General features: G+C 38.3%; 3 protein-coding genes, 1 long non-coding RNA gene and 1 pseudogene across 4 annotated transcripts in view; 2 read left to right on the top strand and 3 right to left on the bottom strand.

Moving 5' to 3' along the window:
• Nucleotides 1–3,238, bottom strand: LOC104781917 (annotated as a pseudogene).
• Nucleotides 4,953–7,410, bottom strand: LOC104781916 (histone-lysine N-methyltransferase, H3 lysine-9 specific SUVH5-like). The gene is made up of 2 exons (XM_010506715.2): nucleotides 7,188–7,410; nucleotides 4,953–6,934 (listed from the first exon to the last, which is right to left on the bottom strand). The coding sequence occupies exon 2, from the start codon at nucleotides 6,901–6,903 to the stop codon at nucleotides 5,101–5,103; it is 1,803 nt and encodes a 600-aa protein (XP_010505017.1). The 5' UTR covers nucleotides 6,904–6,934; nucleotides 7,188–7,410; the 3' UTR covers nucleotides 4,953–5,100.
• LOC109132539 lies at nucleotides 9,618–13,329 on the bottom strand. Its single transcript, XM_019244206.1, has 7 exons — nucleotides 12,240–13,329; nucleotides 11,919–11,949; nucleotides 11,629–11,776; nucleotides 10,924–11,550; nucleotides 10,668–10,824; nucleotides 9,835–10,505; nucleotides 9,618–9,671 (listed from the first exon to the last, which is right to left on the bottom strand). Exons 1-7 carry the CDS (start codon nucleotides 13,327–13,329, stop codon nucleotides 9,618–9,620), a joined length of 2,778 nt encoding a protein of 925 aa, XP_019099751.1.
• On the top strand, nucleotides 13,521–14,897 carry LOC104781915. The gene is made up of 3 exons (XR_002037772.1): nucleotides 13,521–13,748; nucleotides 13,831–14,052; nucleotides 14,581–14,897. It is a non-coding gene; the product is annotated as an uncharacterized LOC104781915 (long non-coding RNA).
• The window catches only part of LOC104784188, a 3,923-nt gene continuing 1,826 nt past the window's right edge, over nucleotides 15,557–17,653 (top strand). The window contains exons 1-5 of the mRNA XM_010509246.2: nucleotides 15,557–15,770; nucleotides 16,099–16,663; nucleotides 16,758–16,901; nucleotides 16,978–17,218; nucleotides 17,334–17,647. Coding sequence (XP_010507548.1) covers nucleotides 16,154–16,663; nucleotides 16,758–16,901; nucleotides 16,978–17,218; nucleotides 17,334–17,647 — 1,209 coding nt within the window. The 5' untranslated portion in view covers nucleotides 15,557–15,770; nucleotides 16,099–16,153. The remainder of the gene's footprint in view (nucleotides 15,771–16,098; nucleotides 16,664–16,757; nucleotides 16,902–16,977; nucleotides 17,219–17,333; nucleotides 17,648–17,653) is intronic.

The following is a 17,653-nucleotide window of genomic DNA, read 5'->3' as shown; positions in this document are numbered from 1 at the left end:
TTTTTTTTTTTTTTTTTCCTAATTTCTCTGCGACAATATTTTTTTTTTTTGTTTGTTCTTGTGGGATCGATTTCTAAAGCTATTTTTTAGCCATTTGATTTGGGCTCGAAGGGACGAAAAGTGAGACAGATTTTGAAAAAAACCCTGCGATTACCGTATAAAAATTCAGTGGGACCCGCCACTACGTCGTTCGTCAGTAGAGAGAAATCGTATTAATCTGGAACGTCGGATTGCTCACCTCTCCGGATCCAACGGTCCACACTCTTACATTTTGTTTAACTTTTATGAAATTGACTTGAGTAAACCCGAATCCAATTTAATTAAAGATTGGTGTGGGTTAAACCATGATCCAGTAGGCTACATTACAAAACGTCTCCCCTCTCTATCAAAGGTTTTTGCTGTTGGTGTTACTCACATTTCAGCCGCCGCTTCAAGTCGATCTCTCTATCCGCCGCTTCAAATACTTCTGCGAGTTCTGTGGCAAGTATGCTGTTAAGAGGACGGCTGTTGGAATCTGGGGATGTAAAGACTGTGGCAAAGTTAAGGCTGGTGGTGCCTACACTATGAATACCGCCAGTGCTGTCACTGTTAGGAGTACCATCAGGAGGCTCAGAGAGCAAACTGAGAGCTAGACTTCTTTCTTGTCTCATCACACACATTTTTCAATACCAGATTCACTATTTTTCCTTCTTGTATATAAGATTGATGCTAGACCAGTTTTCTGATTATGTAATGAAGATGGGTATTTTGGCTATACATAGTTGTTTGTCACTTGTCAATTGCATTCCATGAAGCAGACCCAATGTTTTGTTGATTTACAAGGATCTCTTTTTGGCTAACACAATAACTGGCTTATTATATCTACAGTTTAAAACTAAGCTTTGCTCATGGATGGAAAAATAAAAACTATCCTGCCCCATGAGTATGAGATGTCATCATACGGTTCCAAGATCACTACCATTCCTGTGAAAGGTTTGTGCTTGGACAGCCTTCACAGCTGCTACTCTAGCCGCATTCGCTGCTCTGTTTGCAGCCATCACCACTCTCTTGATTCTCTCCTCCAGTTTCACAACTTCATGTGCTTTCTCAGCTGCTTTCCTTGCTTGCTAACGAATGAACCAATGCGAAAAAGAGAGAACAAGTTGGTCATTGAAGATTCTAGTGTGTATTTGTTATGATGTTGGCAGCATAAAAGATAAAAAACTACTAGTTTACTTACCTCAACGGTATCAACAACTTTAGAATGGCTGATGGTAAAAGATGAACCAGGGCGGATTGTCTGCTCGCTAGCACAACTCAGAATGCCGTCTTCCCAGTGACCTGCCTGTGTCTCACCAGTCCTGAAAGTATACATACCGAGTCCTTGCCTTCTTCCCTCATGCCAAGCTCCTTCATACTTATGCCCATTCCCGAATTGATACACTCCAAAACCATGCATCTTGTCTGCAAAATACTCCCCAGCATATGAATCTCCATTTCTGCAATAAGTCCAAGATAAATATACAAGCTTTAAAGCCATGATACAACTACAGCACATTTGACCCGCCAGTGCTTCATGCAGTTGCTTAAGATCAATGCTAATGCAGTAACAGAGAAGCCTAAACTTTGATGTTCCGCTAAACGTGTTGAAAAGGAAACACAAGCCAATTATTCATCAAATGACCGAAAGCAAATTCAAAGCCTTTTCACAGATTCACAATTGATCCAAAGGTGAACAAGGGCCACAATAAAAGGAAAAGACCCTTTTAAAACAATGGAACTCAATGTCGGAAACACACTCAGACAAGCAACATATACATGAACCTAATACACCACCATAACTCAGTACACAACTTTATTCTGTGAAAACTAGATCTTGAAAACTTTATTCAGTACACAACTTTATTCTGTGAAAACTAGATCTTGAAAACCAGATACATCATTAAGATTCAGATTCTCACTTAACTCTACGTCAACAGCGTATGTGATTTTGGAGTAAGAACACCAACACAGGTCAAAGCACAACCATATTCCAGAAACTCAAATGACAGACCAGAGTAAAAAGGCAATAAAGAGTAAAACAAAAATAATGCAAACCTGAAATGGTAACAACCAATGCCATGTTTGACACCCCATTTAAACTCTCCATCGTATCTGCTTCCATCCTCAGAGGTATAAACACCACACCCATGGCACTGCCCATTGGACCACTCACCAGCATATACATCTCCAGTATAAAACGTATAGACTCCAATTCCATGTCTTAACCCTAACCTATACTGACCTCGATACCTACTTCCTTTAGCCCATGTTTCAACTCCATAACCATCATATTTCCCATCAATCCACTCACCTTCATATTTGCCTTTCATGGAATAGTAATAAACTCCACTTCCTGAACACTTCCCTTTATGAAACTCTCCTTCATAGACATCATCGCTTCCAAACTTCTGAACCCAAGATCCTGAATTTGTCTTATTCCGAAACTGGCTTCGACCCAATAGACCAAACAACTTGGTTCGTGCTGCTCGGCTGAGAGGAAGAGAAACTCGCGGGGAATAAAGTCAGCAATCGAGCGACGAAAAGACGAATTGAAGGTAAGTGAGGAAGAGCGAAACTGAGAGAGATGGAGAAGATGAAAGATAAAGCGATAAGCGCAAAGATGAGACGAAGAAAGATACGAAGGTTGATCACAAGGAAGAAGATGTATAAAGGAGGAACAGCGAGAAGAAGCAAGAAACGAAGATGGAAACAAATCAAACGTGCTCGAAGGATATGGCGTAAGAGCTTCCTCAAGAACCGAACAATCACAGGACGACACGAAGAGAGAAAAGACAAAAGGTTCGTCGGGGAAAATGAAGAAACCGATCCCAATCGCGCCCTTGTGCGTCCTCTTCGGAAACGATCGACGGCGGCGGCGGAGATGTTAGACGGTTGAGCCACCACAGACCTTTTGTGCGGAGTCGAGATTGGGATATCAACCGTGAGATGATCTTGCGGATTGTTATTATACAAAGTGAGGCCACCGCCTGAATCAATGGGCTTATCTGGGCTCTGATCGGAACCTTCTTTCCCGATGAATCGTCGCTCTGTTACTGATGATTTCTTCAGATGCATTTACATAGAGAGAGTTTGAAACTTGATTGAGGGTTTGAGAAGATATGGTCTGGAATTTGAGGGTTTCTTGAAAAATTAGGGTTTTTTTTTTTAAATCAAAGTCTCTGTTTTGTTTTTTTGTTGTTCCTTAAACTGCTTCAAGAGGAGGAAGAAGAAGGAGAAAAAGCTCAATTTTGAACTTTTGAAAAACTAAGGTAAGGAAAGGATCTCCAATAAACACCTCTGAGTTTCACTTATTTACCAACATGCCATCGATTTTGCCACTTGTGTTGACCCAATCCTTGATGACAGAATTAATTAATGATTAAAACAAGTCTCCTTAGTTAATAAGGAAGTTTATTCTCCAAGATTCCAATAATTTATTCGCTTTCAATGGATGAATCTAACGCATAAACTTCAGGTGATTTTAAATTTGATGGTGTCTTTTTAGTAAATGGGGTACTTATTTATTTGTCTCTATTTGGTTTATTTGGGTGGTTTGGTTGTTAGTTTAACAACAACCAATGATAATATGATTAGTTTAGCGATTTATAATTCAAAATTGCTAGCATGCTTTCAATGGATGAATCTAACGCATAAACTTCAGGTGATTTTAAATTTGATGGTGTCGTCTTATTAAATGGGGTACTTATTTATCTGTCTCTATGATTACTTTAGCGATTTATAATTCAAAATTGCTAGCATGCTTCCAAAACACAAAATTCAGTGAACCCATTGGAATTTTGTAAAGCAATCCATCAAAAGCAACACACACCGATTTTTTTTTTTTTAAGTAGTTGGAGATTTAGCAAGGCTAGTTTCAGAAAAAGAAACGTTTAAGAAGGTCATAAAAAGCAACATTCAATAATTTCTTGGACGGTTATTAATTTCTTAATCTATTTGAAGAAATCAGTAGTCCTCTTGACTGTAAAAATAAAAATGGGATTTATCATAAGTAGAGAGGCCTACCCAAATTGCTGTTTGATAATGATTGGACCAAAACAATTGAATTTGTGATTTTTATTAGTATCCCAAGTTAAATTCAACTAGATGTGGTGTGTAAAAAACTTTTGTATCCAGACTAAAACTAGTCAAAGTAAAAATACAGTTGTAACTGCTAGTCAATATCTTGAAATATGGCTGATATAATAAGCATGGTCATAGTCATGGTCTCATGTGGTCATAGAAAATTAGAGACTACCAAAAGGCCAACCAGCCAAATCCCTGAGAATCTCAATGGATGGATAAGTTGTAGCTTTTCACTTTTTTTTGTTATCCAAAGATTTCATGGCTACCCATACAATACACATCATGATCCCTATCTATGCACACAATTGTTATCTACTATCCTAATACAAGAGTAATCTTATGGATCTCGAAACCATTTTGTACTTTAAAAGCAAAAAAAGACAATGTGGACTGAATAGTTTTGGAATCAGCAATAAAGTATATGTAAATGTAACATAGTGGATCCCATGCATAGCTAAAAATTAAGTAATAGTAACAATAATGTCCAAATCAAACCAAATCTGAGATGAGATTGGGACAAACAAACAAAAGAGCTAGCTACTTCTTTGGTGCCTAGCGATCACTAAGACAAACATCACCATTCCTTCTTCTTTTTTTTTTTGTTTTCTGTCAAAATGATCAAGATTCAATACGCATCATCATGAGCGAACAATTTTAAATTAGGCCCGGACAGATTGTAAGGTCAGGTATTTCCTAGGCTTCTGTGGTTTCAGGTGTCATAATGAAGTAGCAAATCTCAAGGAAAACACACAGACACGCACACAGAGAACAATAATTGCAAATACATAACAATGCAAAGTATGAAAAAATAACTATGAAAGACTTGGCTTATGGTGAGATTCAGGGAATTAACTGAAGAATGAAACAATGAATCTAAACATCACAACACCAATTGTGTACTGTAATCTTGGCTAAAGCTGTCCACTAATTTGCTTATTCAGAACTGGAGATCAAGCAGAAAATGAAGAGAATACAAATGGTAACAACAGATTATTACTAGTAGAGCCTACCGGAACACTCAGCCGAACCACAATAGCAAAATTTCTTCTTGATATTACCATTGGAGTCACGCACCTGATCGATCTTATAGTTGTAATCATATGTGAGTTCCTCAAGTGGACGTATAACTTCCTGTGCAAAGAACATCACGTGAGGAATTCTGGTTTCATCATGTTCGTACAATACGTCCTGCGCATACATATTAGGCGAGCAGCTATGGTTTATCAACCTCCCTATGTTCCCTTTCCGTGCTGCGTCTATGGTGAACGGATCCTCCTCCTCCCCGAGGTTAAAGAGATACTCATCTTTCCCGGTAAGTATTTCAGCTTGTTTATCCTCAAGAAGCTCTCCTGCGTACTCACAGACGAGGCTTCCCACTGGAATAGTTTCCAGCGATCTCACACCCCAGCCCCTTGACTCTGTTTTGAAGAGCTCCAGCTTTATCTTGATCCCGTGCTGTGAGACTCGCATGTAGCAAGAAGGCGGGCATTTGCAGTGTGGTCCACACTCATAGACCAATGGTTTTACTTCTAAAATGGCTCCGTCGTTATTATACGGTATCTCTCCACCGTTTTTTGCAACACAGGAACACGTTTTTGATTCGGAGCAACGTTTTGTGCAACCGCAGGTCCTTGCAGGAATTGGCTTACACCATTCCGGATATATCATTTTAGCCGTGTAAGTAAACGGAGGAGGTTTCTCGTCGTCTATATCATTCACAGCGCGTATGGGTAATGTCTCTTCCCCTCCTGAGATGTCAACATTGCAAAGAACTTGCCTTAACTTGGATTTCTTTGTTTTCTCAACCACTTTCCAAGTAAGCTCGGGTTGTCCAGGAATACGTCGGAGTTTGAACTTGAAGACAAGCTTACCGTGAGACCCGGTTTCTTCCCAATACTCTTCCACCAGATACAAACCATCATAAACATAATTCTTTGCAGCAGCTGATGGTTTTAACGTCGTATTCTTGTAGCCTCTTATGACCCGCACAGGGTTCTTTTTGTGTATACTATTTTTCAACGCGAGGTTTCCTTTTACAAGCTGTTGGTCTTTGGGTTCATTATCTTTCTTTCCCTTTTTCTTCCCCAAGTTTCCGCCTTGGCCTGTATAGATCAAGACATCCGAGTTATCAAGCACGTCACCATAAACTCCAGATGATACGATACTCAAGGCAACTAGTTCCCCGTCGTAGTCTTTCATATAATCTATACCACTTTGACTTGGTCTATGTAAACCAACAGGGTTCAGGTCCATTCTATATTGAAATCCATCCCCAACCTCAACACCAGGCACGGCTCCGATAATATGAGTACGACTTTTACCTGCAGCCTCAACTGGTTTTGGAACTGTAACTTTCGACTTGTCAAGTTCCAATGACTCCACATCTTCTTGCAAGCTAATGCTTGAAGCCTGGACCTCCACCATATCTAGCTCACTTGTGTTCTCGGTTACATCAACTGATTTAAAGCGATCTTGGCCGACCACGTTTTCTCCAGGAATCAACTCAACCTCAGCTTCAGAACAAGGAACATAATCATCAGAAACATTCCTGTTGTTCTCGCGAGTATCAATTAGGACCTCCTCCTTCTGTAAAGTTCTCGATCTGAGCCGCATGGAAACCGTTCCACAATCAGGTGATAACTCGCTTTCTGCTGCAACTTTAAACCGCTTGGACTTCCTCCTACCCATAGGATCAGTGTATCTACCATTCCCTGAAGAAACTGATGTAGCTGGTTCCTCCTTAGAAAACTCACTACCACCGCGCAACGAACTAAGTATTGATGACTCTGAGTGTACCATGTTATTTATCTCCAATTCCTAAGAATATTAACTATAAAAAAAACACCATCCTAGTAGTTATCAGCTTTTGCCTTATTACATGAAAAAANAAAAAAAAAAAAAAAAAAAAAAAAAAACACCCATTAATCCAGAAACTGAACGCAAATCTCGAAATTACCAACTTTTGCCTAATTAATTACATTGTCTAGTTCTCAACAGAAACGCAGTGAAACGAGAGATGGAAGCGATTAAAAAAAAGAAACATCAAATCTTGTGTCTCAGAAGAAGGGTACAGAGATTTTTACCAGGCGAAATCAAATTGGCGGAGATGATGACGAGACGATTGGCCGGAGCGGGAGATATGAGGAGTCGCCTACTCAAATTGGGTAATTAGGCAAAACACAACAAAACCAGTTTGTTATTAATTGTCTTTCTTTCTTTTTCTTTTCGAGATTTGGGTAAATTGTCTTTGCACTCACTCAGATAATAACTATTGTTATCGCAGCATGCATCTCATGCCTCTCTTCTGTGTGGTTAAACCTGCTCTGTAACCTCTATTTATTCTAATTATTATTATATATGAAGAAAACTGCTATAATATTGATTTAGGGTTTTTATAAATCTACAAGACTATAATAATGATGTTTTATTGTAAATATAATATTTGAGAATATATAAAAAAAAATTGGAGATTTTTTACCTAACTTTTTTTGGAAATACAATTTCTGAGAATATTCTAGAGATCTTCATATTCCTATATTTTAGAAGTTTCTCAAAATAAAAAATTACATCTAAAATCTTTCAAAATATTAAAGGACAGCTTCTGTAATCTTCTTATACTGTTAGAGTTAAAATTGGTGTTAGATCAACAACTGAACACAATTACTTTCAACTAGAGATATCCCGTCGGGTCAACATTTTTAAAAAAATTATAATATAATAATAAAAATTATTGTTAGATTTCTTATGAAAAATTATTTTGTTTAAGATAGTATTTATTTTTAATTATTCTATAAATCTATAGATGTTTTTTTAATACTAATTATTTTAGAATATTATAGTATTATATTTTTTTGATGTATATTACAGTTTTATATTGTTTGTTTGTTGTATTTGCATCAATATTTTGTGAAATCTGAAGTAGTAATTTTAATATTATAATTGTGATCAAATAAAATTTATTAATTTATCAACTATATTAATTTAGTTTTACCAATCCGCCAATGTGGAAATTAAAACAAACATTTTTTCCATAGATTGAGTAATATATATTTTACAATAAAAAAAGAGTAATATATCATCGTTTTTAAAAATTCAAATCACAACAAATGTAGAAAAAATTCTTCATATTTGTTAATCATAAGTATTATCTGAAAATTCCAAAAAAATTTGTAAATAAAATAAAAGAAAGATGATAGGAGAATCATAATTTGAAATCTTAATAAAATCTTCGAAATCTAGTTAAAAATAATTTTAGTGTCTACTTGGATATAAAATCTTAGTTTTGAAATTCTGATTGGTTTATATTTTTTAAAAAAATATTTAGTAATTTTCGTCCATAATTTTATTAGAAAGAGAAAATAGTTTTTTTTAACTAATAATTATCCGTATTTTTAAAAAATCTTTGCTGTTACTTTTTTTCAAGTACAAATTAGTTTTGATTTGAATAGATTTTTTTTTACTTTTCTACATTTTTTTATTTTTGATATGTTAGCGTTTTTTATTTTTAATTAATTATATTTTTTTATTTAATTAATTAATATTAATTAAAATTTCCCAATTAATATAGTAGGATTCGATTTTAAATTTTAATTAAATAAATTAATTGAATTTGATTAATTGGAAAGAATTTTATAGATTTACTGGAATTAAGAAATTTATAGATAATATATGACGAATTGGATAGAGGTTTGATGGTAATTTATAAATTTCTAAACCTCCAAATTGAGGACATGAAAATCGAGCCAAGCTGGTAATTTTTTGCTTTTAAGAGATTAATTACGCAAAAAATCGTTTTCGTGTGGGTTTTACACAATTTCTTTTTGTTCGCATTGCAGAGGAAGAAGTCACCTTCAATGTCTATTAGAAAATATGTGTGTGATTAAGGTAAGTCTCTTGTTTTTAAAAAAAAAAATTATCAAGAGAATGGGAAACAAAACAAAAAAAATCAAGAACCTTAATTATTTTCCAACAGTTGATTACATGGTTCTGTTTATTCAAAATTTTTATTTTTCCTTTTATTCTTCAAATTTGTTGTCATGGTTCTGCACAAACTTTGTTGTCTGGTGATATAACCTCTCCGTTCCATTTTGTTTTTGTATGTATGAATTGAATTGAATTGAATTGCTTTGATATGAAAAAAAATAATAATAACAAACACTTTCATATGGAAAATACTACTTAATGCTATTGTCTAATGTGATATAACACAATGTATCATCTAGAATTGTTGAATAATGTCAAAGTCTACAAACTTACTAAACCATAGTTTGAGATTAAAGCAATGGCGGACCCACTTAGGAGGAAGGTGGGTCACCTGACCTGGGTAACTAATAAAATAATTGGTTTTACATGTATTTACGTAAAGTTTCAATAGCACATATGGTAAATTCTGTACTGTTGACCTCCCCAATCCCGAATTCGACCAACAATATGACGTATTAATATTTTCCGCCTGGAATTGACCTCTCTAAATTTAATCATGGAACCACTAAATTTTATTTTTCCTCTCTCTTTCATTTCACGAGCCGATCCCAAAACTCTTCGATTTGGGAGAATCCAATGGCCATCTAATAAATAAAGAAGAGATTGAATAATGAATTTTCTGTGTATTCCTTCGTACCCAGAAGTCGAGTATATATACAACTCTACAAAGAGGTATTGTCTTGGAGACCAAGTTAAGAAAAGATACGTTAAATCTATAAGATATGTAAATAATATATTATCCATTACCCCCTTGTCCCGAAACTCATCAAACTCCCGTTGTCCCAAAGCTTTTGTAAAAATGTCCGCAAGTTGTATTGTTGTGGAGACATAAGTTGTGGCAATGTTGTCCGACTTGATTTCATCTCGGATAAAGTGACAGTCTTTTTCGATATGTTTGGTTCTTTCATGAAAAACCGGATTCGCACTAATGTGTAAAGCAGCTTTATTATCACAGTAAAGCCGCATCGGTTGCGTCAAAACTACACCCAAATCTAAAAGGAGGTTTTTCAGCCATTTCAACTCCTTGGTCGTCATAGCCATTGCTCTGTACTCTGCTTCAGCAGAAGATTGACTCATCACATCTTGTTTCTTTGTTTTCCAAGAGATTGGTGACTGTCCGAGCTGAGTAAACCAACCAGTCGAAGATCGTCGTGTCATTGGGCAACCTGCATAGTCGGAATCACACCACCCATAAATTTGAAGATCACTGTCCGCACGAAGCAATATTCCTTGGCTTGGGCTGCTTTTCGAATAATGAAGAACTCGAATAGCAGCTTCCCAATGTTCTTTTCGCGGAGCACTCATAAATTTTGATAAGATATTCACCGAGTATGCTAGGTCGGGTCTAGTAACACCAAGATAAATCAATTTACCAACTAGACGTAGATACTGTTCCGGGTTTGAGAGAAACGGACCAACTGCCAAACCAAGTCGATGATGTTGTTCAAGAGGAAAGAATATCGGTTTCGAATCCAACTATCCGGTCTCAGCCAAGATATCAAGTACATATTTCCTTTGACTCAAGTAAATCCCTTTTGGACTCCTTGCAACTTCGATACCCAAAAAATATTTTAACACACCTAAATCCTTCATGTAAAAACATGTGCTGAGATATTTTATAAAGTCTTCTATCGCTTGAACTGTGTTTCCCGTGATGACCAAGTCATCCACATAAACAAGTACCCTGATTTCTACTCCATTCTTCTTGTAGATAAAAAGAGAATAATCCGCAAATGACTGTTCAAAACCATATTGTTCGAGTGAAGACGCAAGCTTGGCAAACCAACAACGTGGAGCTTGCTTTAGCCCGTACAGCGACTTCCGCAGTCTACATACCTTACCATCGTTGCGTGAAGGAAATCCAGGTGGCAACGTCATATACACTTCTTCTTCGAGATCTCCGTGAAGAAATGCGTTATGTACATCCATCTGATGGACTTCCCAGTTTCGAGCTGCAACCACAGAGAGAAAGGATCTAACCGTAGTCATTTTAACAACTGGAGCGAAAGTTTCACCATAGTCTACTCCAGCAACTTGTCTATTTCCTAACACCACCAGTCTCGCTTTGTACCGTTCGATTGTCCCATCGGAACGATGCTTTATACGAAACACCCATTGACAACCAATTGCCTTTTTGTTCTTTGGAAGATCTTCAAGTGTCCATGTCTTATTTAACTCAAGTGAACCTATTTCACTACCCACTGCATTTTTCCATCGATCATCTTTCATTGCTTCTGCAAAACTTTGTGGTTCATGCGCACTAGTGATCGCGGCCAGAAACACTTTATGATTTTCAGAGAACCGACTACACAAAACCACAGCTGCAATAGGATATGGCTTGTCGGAGTCTACACAAACGAAACTGGTATCATAATCTTTAAGATACCCAAGCTTTTTGCGTTCCCGTTCACCAACACGCAAAGGAGCCGTGACGTGTTCCTGTGCAGGAATGTCGCTGGTGTGCTGCTCAATATCATCATCTTATTCAGTATTATCAGTGGAAACATGATCAATATCGCTTTCATTCGATTCTATATTCACTGGCAGAGACACTTCAATTCTATCAAGAACTACATTCGTATTTTCACTAGTTACGACCATCGGATCAGTTCCCACCAGACCTCCTTGATCATCATCAATTGTGAGAGCCGCATGTGCATTATCAGCAAAAGGATCTTCAGTTATACTCCTTTGTGTAGACAGGAAATGAATGGTGTCTTCACGAAACACCACATCTCGTGACACAAAAAAACTTCTTTTTCCAAGTCAAACACACGCCACCCTTTCTTTTTCCATATTCTGAAAGTACATCAAACCTCCAACTGGTCTACCTATCCCAATCAGCATCCTCATAGTGCGGTCCTGAACAACACAAAATGGAACAGACATTTGTATAACACAATTATTTTCCTCCATCAACTGTGAAACTGATATCAAATCAAACCCTAGATTTTCTATGTAGAACACATTAATCAATCGTAGATGAGAATTTAATACAACTGTTCCAACTGTGTTTCCTACCATTGTCCGTCCATCAGCCAAAATTATTTGTGTTGGTGTCGATGTTCTTAAATTCATAAGAATCTCTTTCTTACAAGTCAAGTGATGAGTCGCTCCGCTATCTATTATCCAAGAAGGAGAAAGCAACTTACCCGATGATTGTTCGTCCGCTCCGATGGCCGCAGCGTTCATCACACGCTTAACACTGAGCCACTGTTCGTTCGTGAGTCCGCACACAGCTGTTCTGTCTGCATCCGTGACCGCCACGTTTGCCACTCCAATGTTGGTCTGTCCAACTGCTCTTGCCACGTTTGCACGAGCAACTCCACCTCTTCCTCGTGAAATCCCGGTTGATGGTCCAACTCCTCTTCCACGACCCACATGGTTTCGTGGTCTATCACCCCACCACTCCGGAAATCCCAAGATTGGAAAACAAGTCTCAGATCGATGTCCTGTTTGTCCACAGTTTGAACAGACAATTCCAACGTCTCTGTCATCTCCTCGATACTTTGGCTTTTGTGTTTGTGCCACAAATGCCATGTTCTCCGATTTTTCTTCTGGATTCTTTTTCTTCAACCGAGCATCCTCATCTTGTGTCACCTTCAAGTAAACATACTCAAGCGTAGGCAACGGTTCTTGAGAAAGAAGGTTAGATTTCACCATTCCATAAACTTCTTCGTCAAGTCCCATCACAAAGTCATGAACCTTATCTTCCTCTCTTCTCTTCTCTTCTTCGGCACCGAAATTACATGTGCAAAGTCCACATGTACAGCTCAGCGGAGGTCGATAACATCCAAGACAATCCCAAATCTTCGTAAGCTTTCCATAGTATGCCTCAATACTCATCCCAGCTTGTTGACAATTTGCAAGTTCTTTGCGCAATTGTTGTACTCGAGGTCCGTTGGTAACACGAAATCTCTTTCTTATGTGTTTCCACAAATCTCGTGCTAGTGGCTTGTGTGAGATATTGGACAGCAGCTTCGGTTCGATTGTCATCTTAATCCAAGAGACAATCAATGCATTGATTGGCTTCCAATCATCGTAATCTGGTGATCCTTCGGTTGGGGCTTTGATGGAGCCATCGAGAAATCCAAATTTCTTTCGTGAGTAAAGAGCCGTCTCCAAGTTGATGGCCCACTCTTCGTAGTTATCTCCTCTCAAGAGAGGACGTGATATGATGCTTCCGGGATTGTCGTTCGAGGTCAAGTCGTATGGAGAAATCGTTCGTCGTTGAATCTCCATCGTTGTCGGTTTCGTAGACACCATCGTTTTGTTGTCTTCGGTCATCGTCACAGAAAAAATAAAACAGGTTCAATAAAGAGATCGTAAATTATGTCACAAAACCAGGATCATTTTATGTCTGCTCTGATACCATGATAAATAAAGAAGAGATTGAATAATGAATTTTCTGTGTATTCCTTCGTACCCAGAAGTCGAGTATATATACAACTCTACAAAGAGGTATTGTCTTGGAGACCAAGTTAAGAAAAGATACGATAAATCTATAAGATATGTAAATAATATATATTCTCCATTACCATCTCCGGCGCTGTTGATGAAGCCTGAACTCCACTTCTCGCTGTAACCACCGTTGACGACAGAAGCAAACCAGCCGTCAGATCTTCCTCCGGTGGCTGGGGGATCCGCCGGATTCATCATCGGTAATTCCCCCGAGATTCCCGCCAATTTCTTGCTTCGTGTTCCTCGTCGGAATTTTTGATTTCTGGTTTTGTTCGACTTTAGGTCTGGAGGTTGCTGAGCGATTCGCTTACTACGGGATATCTTCGAATCTGATTACGTATCTGACTGGACCACTGGGGCAATCGACGGCGGCTGCTGCCGCTAACGTCAACACTTGGTCTGGAACGGCGTCGTTGGTTCCTCTCCTCGGTGCTTTTGTCGCTGACATGTTTCTAGGGTCGTTTCCGTACCATCCTCTTCGCCGCCTCTGCTCTCTATATATTGGTACCAAGCTCTCTCTCTCTCTCTCTCTCTCTCTCTCTCTCTCTCTCTCTCTCTCTCTCTCTCTCTCTCTCTCTCTCTCTCTCTCTCTCTCTCTCTCTCTCTCTCTCTCTCTCTCTCTCTCTCTCTCTCTCTCTCTCTCTCTCTCTCTCTCTCTCTCTCTCTCTCTCTCTCTCTCTCTCTCTCTCTCTCTCTCTCTCTCTCTCTCTCTCTCTCTCTCTCTCTCTCTCTCTCTCTCTCTCTCTCTCTCTCTCTCTCTCTCTCTCTCTCTCTCTCTCTCTCTCTCTCTCTCTCTCTCTCTCTCTCTCTCTCTCTCTCTCTCTCTCTCTCTCTCTCTCTCTCTCTCTCTCTCTCTCTCTCTCTCTCTCTCTCTCTCTCTCTCTCTCTCTCTCTCTCTCTCTCTCTCTCTCTCTCTCTCTCTCTCTCTCTTTCTCTCTCTCTCTCTCTCTCTCTATTTGTATCTTAGTCTCTTCACATTCTTCTCTAGAGATGAGTCTGAAGTTGTATAGTGGATTTGATTGAAACAAACAGGGGCTTGGTTTACTGACTTTATCTGCAATGGTTCCTTCAGACTGCAATGCTTAGAAAACTACTCTCTTCTTGCTCTCCTCGATTTCAAGTGATCATGTTCTTTAGTGCCCTGTATCTAGTGGCCCTAGCCCAAGGTGGTCACAAACCCTGTGTTCAGGCTTTTGGAGCGGATCAGTTTGATGAAAAAGGATCCTAAAGAGGCTTTTGGATATAGAATTGCAGGATGTTCAATTATTTTGTCAACACTATCTGCCTACGGAAATTGGCTTATGAACTTTGAAGTTCTCAATAATGCGAGGGATAGAATTTATTTCAAAGTGTTTGATGTGAGCTAATAATCATCTGTTGTTTTCTTTTTAAGTCTTATTTTCTCTTGTTTCATGTGTTTGCTCTGCTGCTCTTGCAAAACCATGATGTCTTGAGTCTTGCATTAATTCTGTTTCAAGTATTTATGTAACTTTGTTTGTTGATTGCAGGGAGTTGCTGGTTAATGTCTTCACCAGCTCGAATAAGAGAAAGCCAGAGCATATCATACCAAATTCTTACCATTTTACAGTTTTAAAAAAAGTTTTTAACTTCATTATTTCCAAATATTATAATTAAAAACATACTTAAGTATCCTTTTTTAGTATCTACAGTTGAACTTGCTCAGCACCCAAATATTTGATTTGATGCCTTTTTATTCTACCTTTTTTTTGTTTTGTCGTCATATCTTTTATAGTACTGCTTTCTATCAATTTATTATATACCTAAACAAAATCTTTATTCTTGTCCTTTCCCAAACTTTCCCATTAATTTTTTTTTAATCTCAAAAGCTCAAAAGAGATAATCATAATAATAACATAACAGCAAAAAAAAACTTTCTAATAAAGTAAATGAATAATAAATTAAATTAAAAAAAAAACAATTTTAAAGAGATTTGAGTGGTTACACATTATAATAATAAGCTAATTTATTCATGCGTCGACAAAAAAAAACGCTGTACTGTATACACAACCAACCACCATCAACAACAGTAACTTATGCAGCTATTGCTCTCTCTTCGTCTTCTTCTTCTTCCCATTTTCTTCTTTGCAATCCTCAATCACTTTTATCTCTATCCAAATGCAGCTACCTCTCTTTCAATTCTCCGTCTTTGCTCCCATTTCTCTATGAAGTTCTCTCGGCTACTCCGACGACTTCTCCTGTCGGTGAGTCTCGCGCCTTCGAGAATCTTCTCTGTATCGAGTTTTGTGTTAAATTTGAATTCTTTAGGCTTCTCTCATGATGTTTGATTCTGGGTTTGTTTAGGTTTTCTTCTTCCTATAAGCCCTTTTGTGTGTTTGGCGTGTTATGTTTCTTTTCGGATTGTAATTTGAAAATTTCAAGGTAATTGTATAATGTTACTCGACTTCTAGGGTTCATATATAAACGCAACTTGAGATGGTTTTACTTGAATTAATTCGTTCTATTGCTTGTAATTTGCATAAAGTGTCGTAATTCAGGAAGCTGAAGTCTGTGTTGTATCTCTTGTGACAGAGCTGGTGTTTTCTGCAATAGAAGTCAGGTTAAGTAGCATTGTTTACAAAAGGAGATGACTTTGGGAGGTTGGAGTCAGAGATTTATCCAAGCAGCAACTTCTTCTGAATCTGAGGATTCTGCTTTGGATTTGGAAAGAAATCATCATCACTGCAATCACTTGAGTCTTCCATCATCATCTTCAAGTCCATCTCCTCTTCAGCCATTTACACTCAACATCCAGCACGCTGAGAGTAATGCTCCTTACTTCTCCTGGCCTACTCTTAGCCGGCTTAACGATGCTGTTGAAGACCGAGCTAACTACTTTGGAAATCTCCAGAAAGGGGTTTTACCTGAAGTTGTTGGCAGGTTGCCTTCAGGACAACAAGCCACCACCTTGCTTGAGCTCATGACCATTAGAGCGTTTCATAGTAAAATCCTGCGCCGCTTCAGCCTTGGTACTGCAGTTGGGTTTCGGATTAGCCGTGGTGTTCTAACCAATATTCCAGCAATACTTGTCTTTGTTGCTAGGAAAGTCCATAGGCAATGGCTAAGTCCAATGCAGTGTCTTCCTTCTGCCCTCGAGGTTGGGTTATATCTTGTGTTCATCCATTCTACACACAGCCTTTCAGAAATTTTATCGGAGTATATATGATAAGATGTATTCATTCCGTTAATAGGGTCCTGGAGGGGTATGGTGCGATGTAGATGTTGTGGAATTCCAATATTATGGTGCTCCTGCTGCAACACCTAAAGAACAGGTTTATAATGAACTTGTAGATGGTTTGAGAGGAAGTGATCCCTGCATTGGCTCGGGTTCTCAGGTACATCTTTTTTTCATCCTCCCATCTTCTAAGAACTGTAACCGTAAAGTTTCAGTTTCTGTTTCATGTTGTGTAGGTTGCAAGCCAAGAAACATATGGAACCTTGGGAGCTATAGTGAAAAGCAGAACAGGTAACCATCAGGTTGGTTTCCTTACTAATCGGCATGTCGCTGTTGATTTGGATTATCCAAGCCAGAAAATGTTTCATCCTTTACCTCCAAGCCTTGGACCGGGTGTCTACCTCGGTGCAGTTGAGAGAGCAACATCGTTTATCACAGATGATCAGTGGTACGGCATATTTGCTGGCACAAATCCAGGTACTCCAGTTATAATTTTATGGCAAATCTCTGCATCGTTCTGTTCAGGAACCGACATATCTGCGGACACTCTTCTTTCATACTGACTATACAGGTCATCTCTATCCCAATGCAGAAACATTTGTAAGAGCGGACGGTGCCTTTATTCCTTTTGCAGAAGATTTCAACACGAGCAATGTAACTACGGTGATAAAAGGCATTGGTGAGATAGGAAATGTGCACGTTATAGATTTGCAATCCCCAATTGATAGCCTTATTGGGAAACAAGTTGTCAAAGTTGGAAGAAGCTCTGGATATACTACCGGAACCATAATGGCTTATGCTTTGGAATACAACGACGAGAAAGGGATCTGTTTTCTCACGGACTTTCTGGTCATAGGCGAAAACCAGCAAACTTTTGACCTTGAAGGTGACAGCGGAAGCCTTATACTCTTA

This window comes from Camelina sativa, chromosome 4 (genome assembly GCF_000633955.1).
Source record: "Camelina sativa cultivar DH55 chromosome 4, Cs, whole genome shotgun sequence".
In the NCBI taxonomy this organism is placed as follows: Eukaryota; Viridiplantae; Streptophyta; class Magnoliopsida; order Brassicales; family Brassicaceae; genus Camelina; species Camelina sativa.
This window is presented reverse-complemented; position numbering and strand designations above follow the sequence as displayed.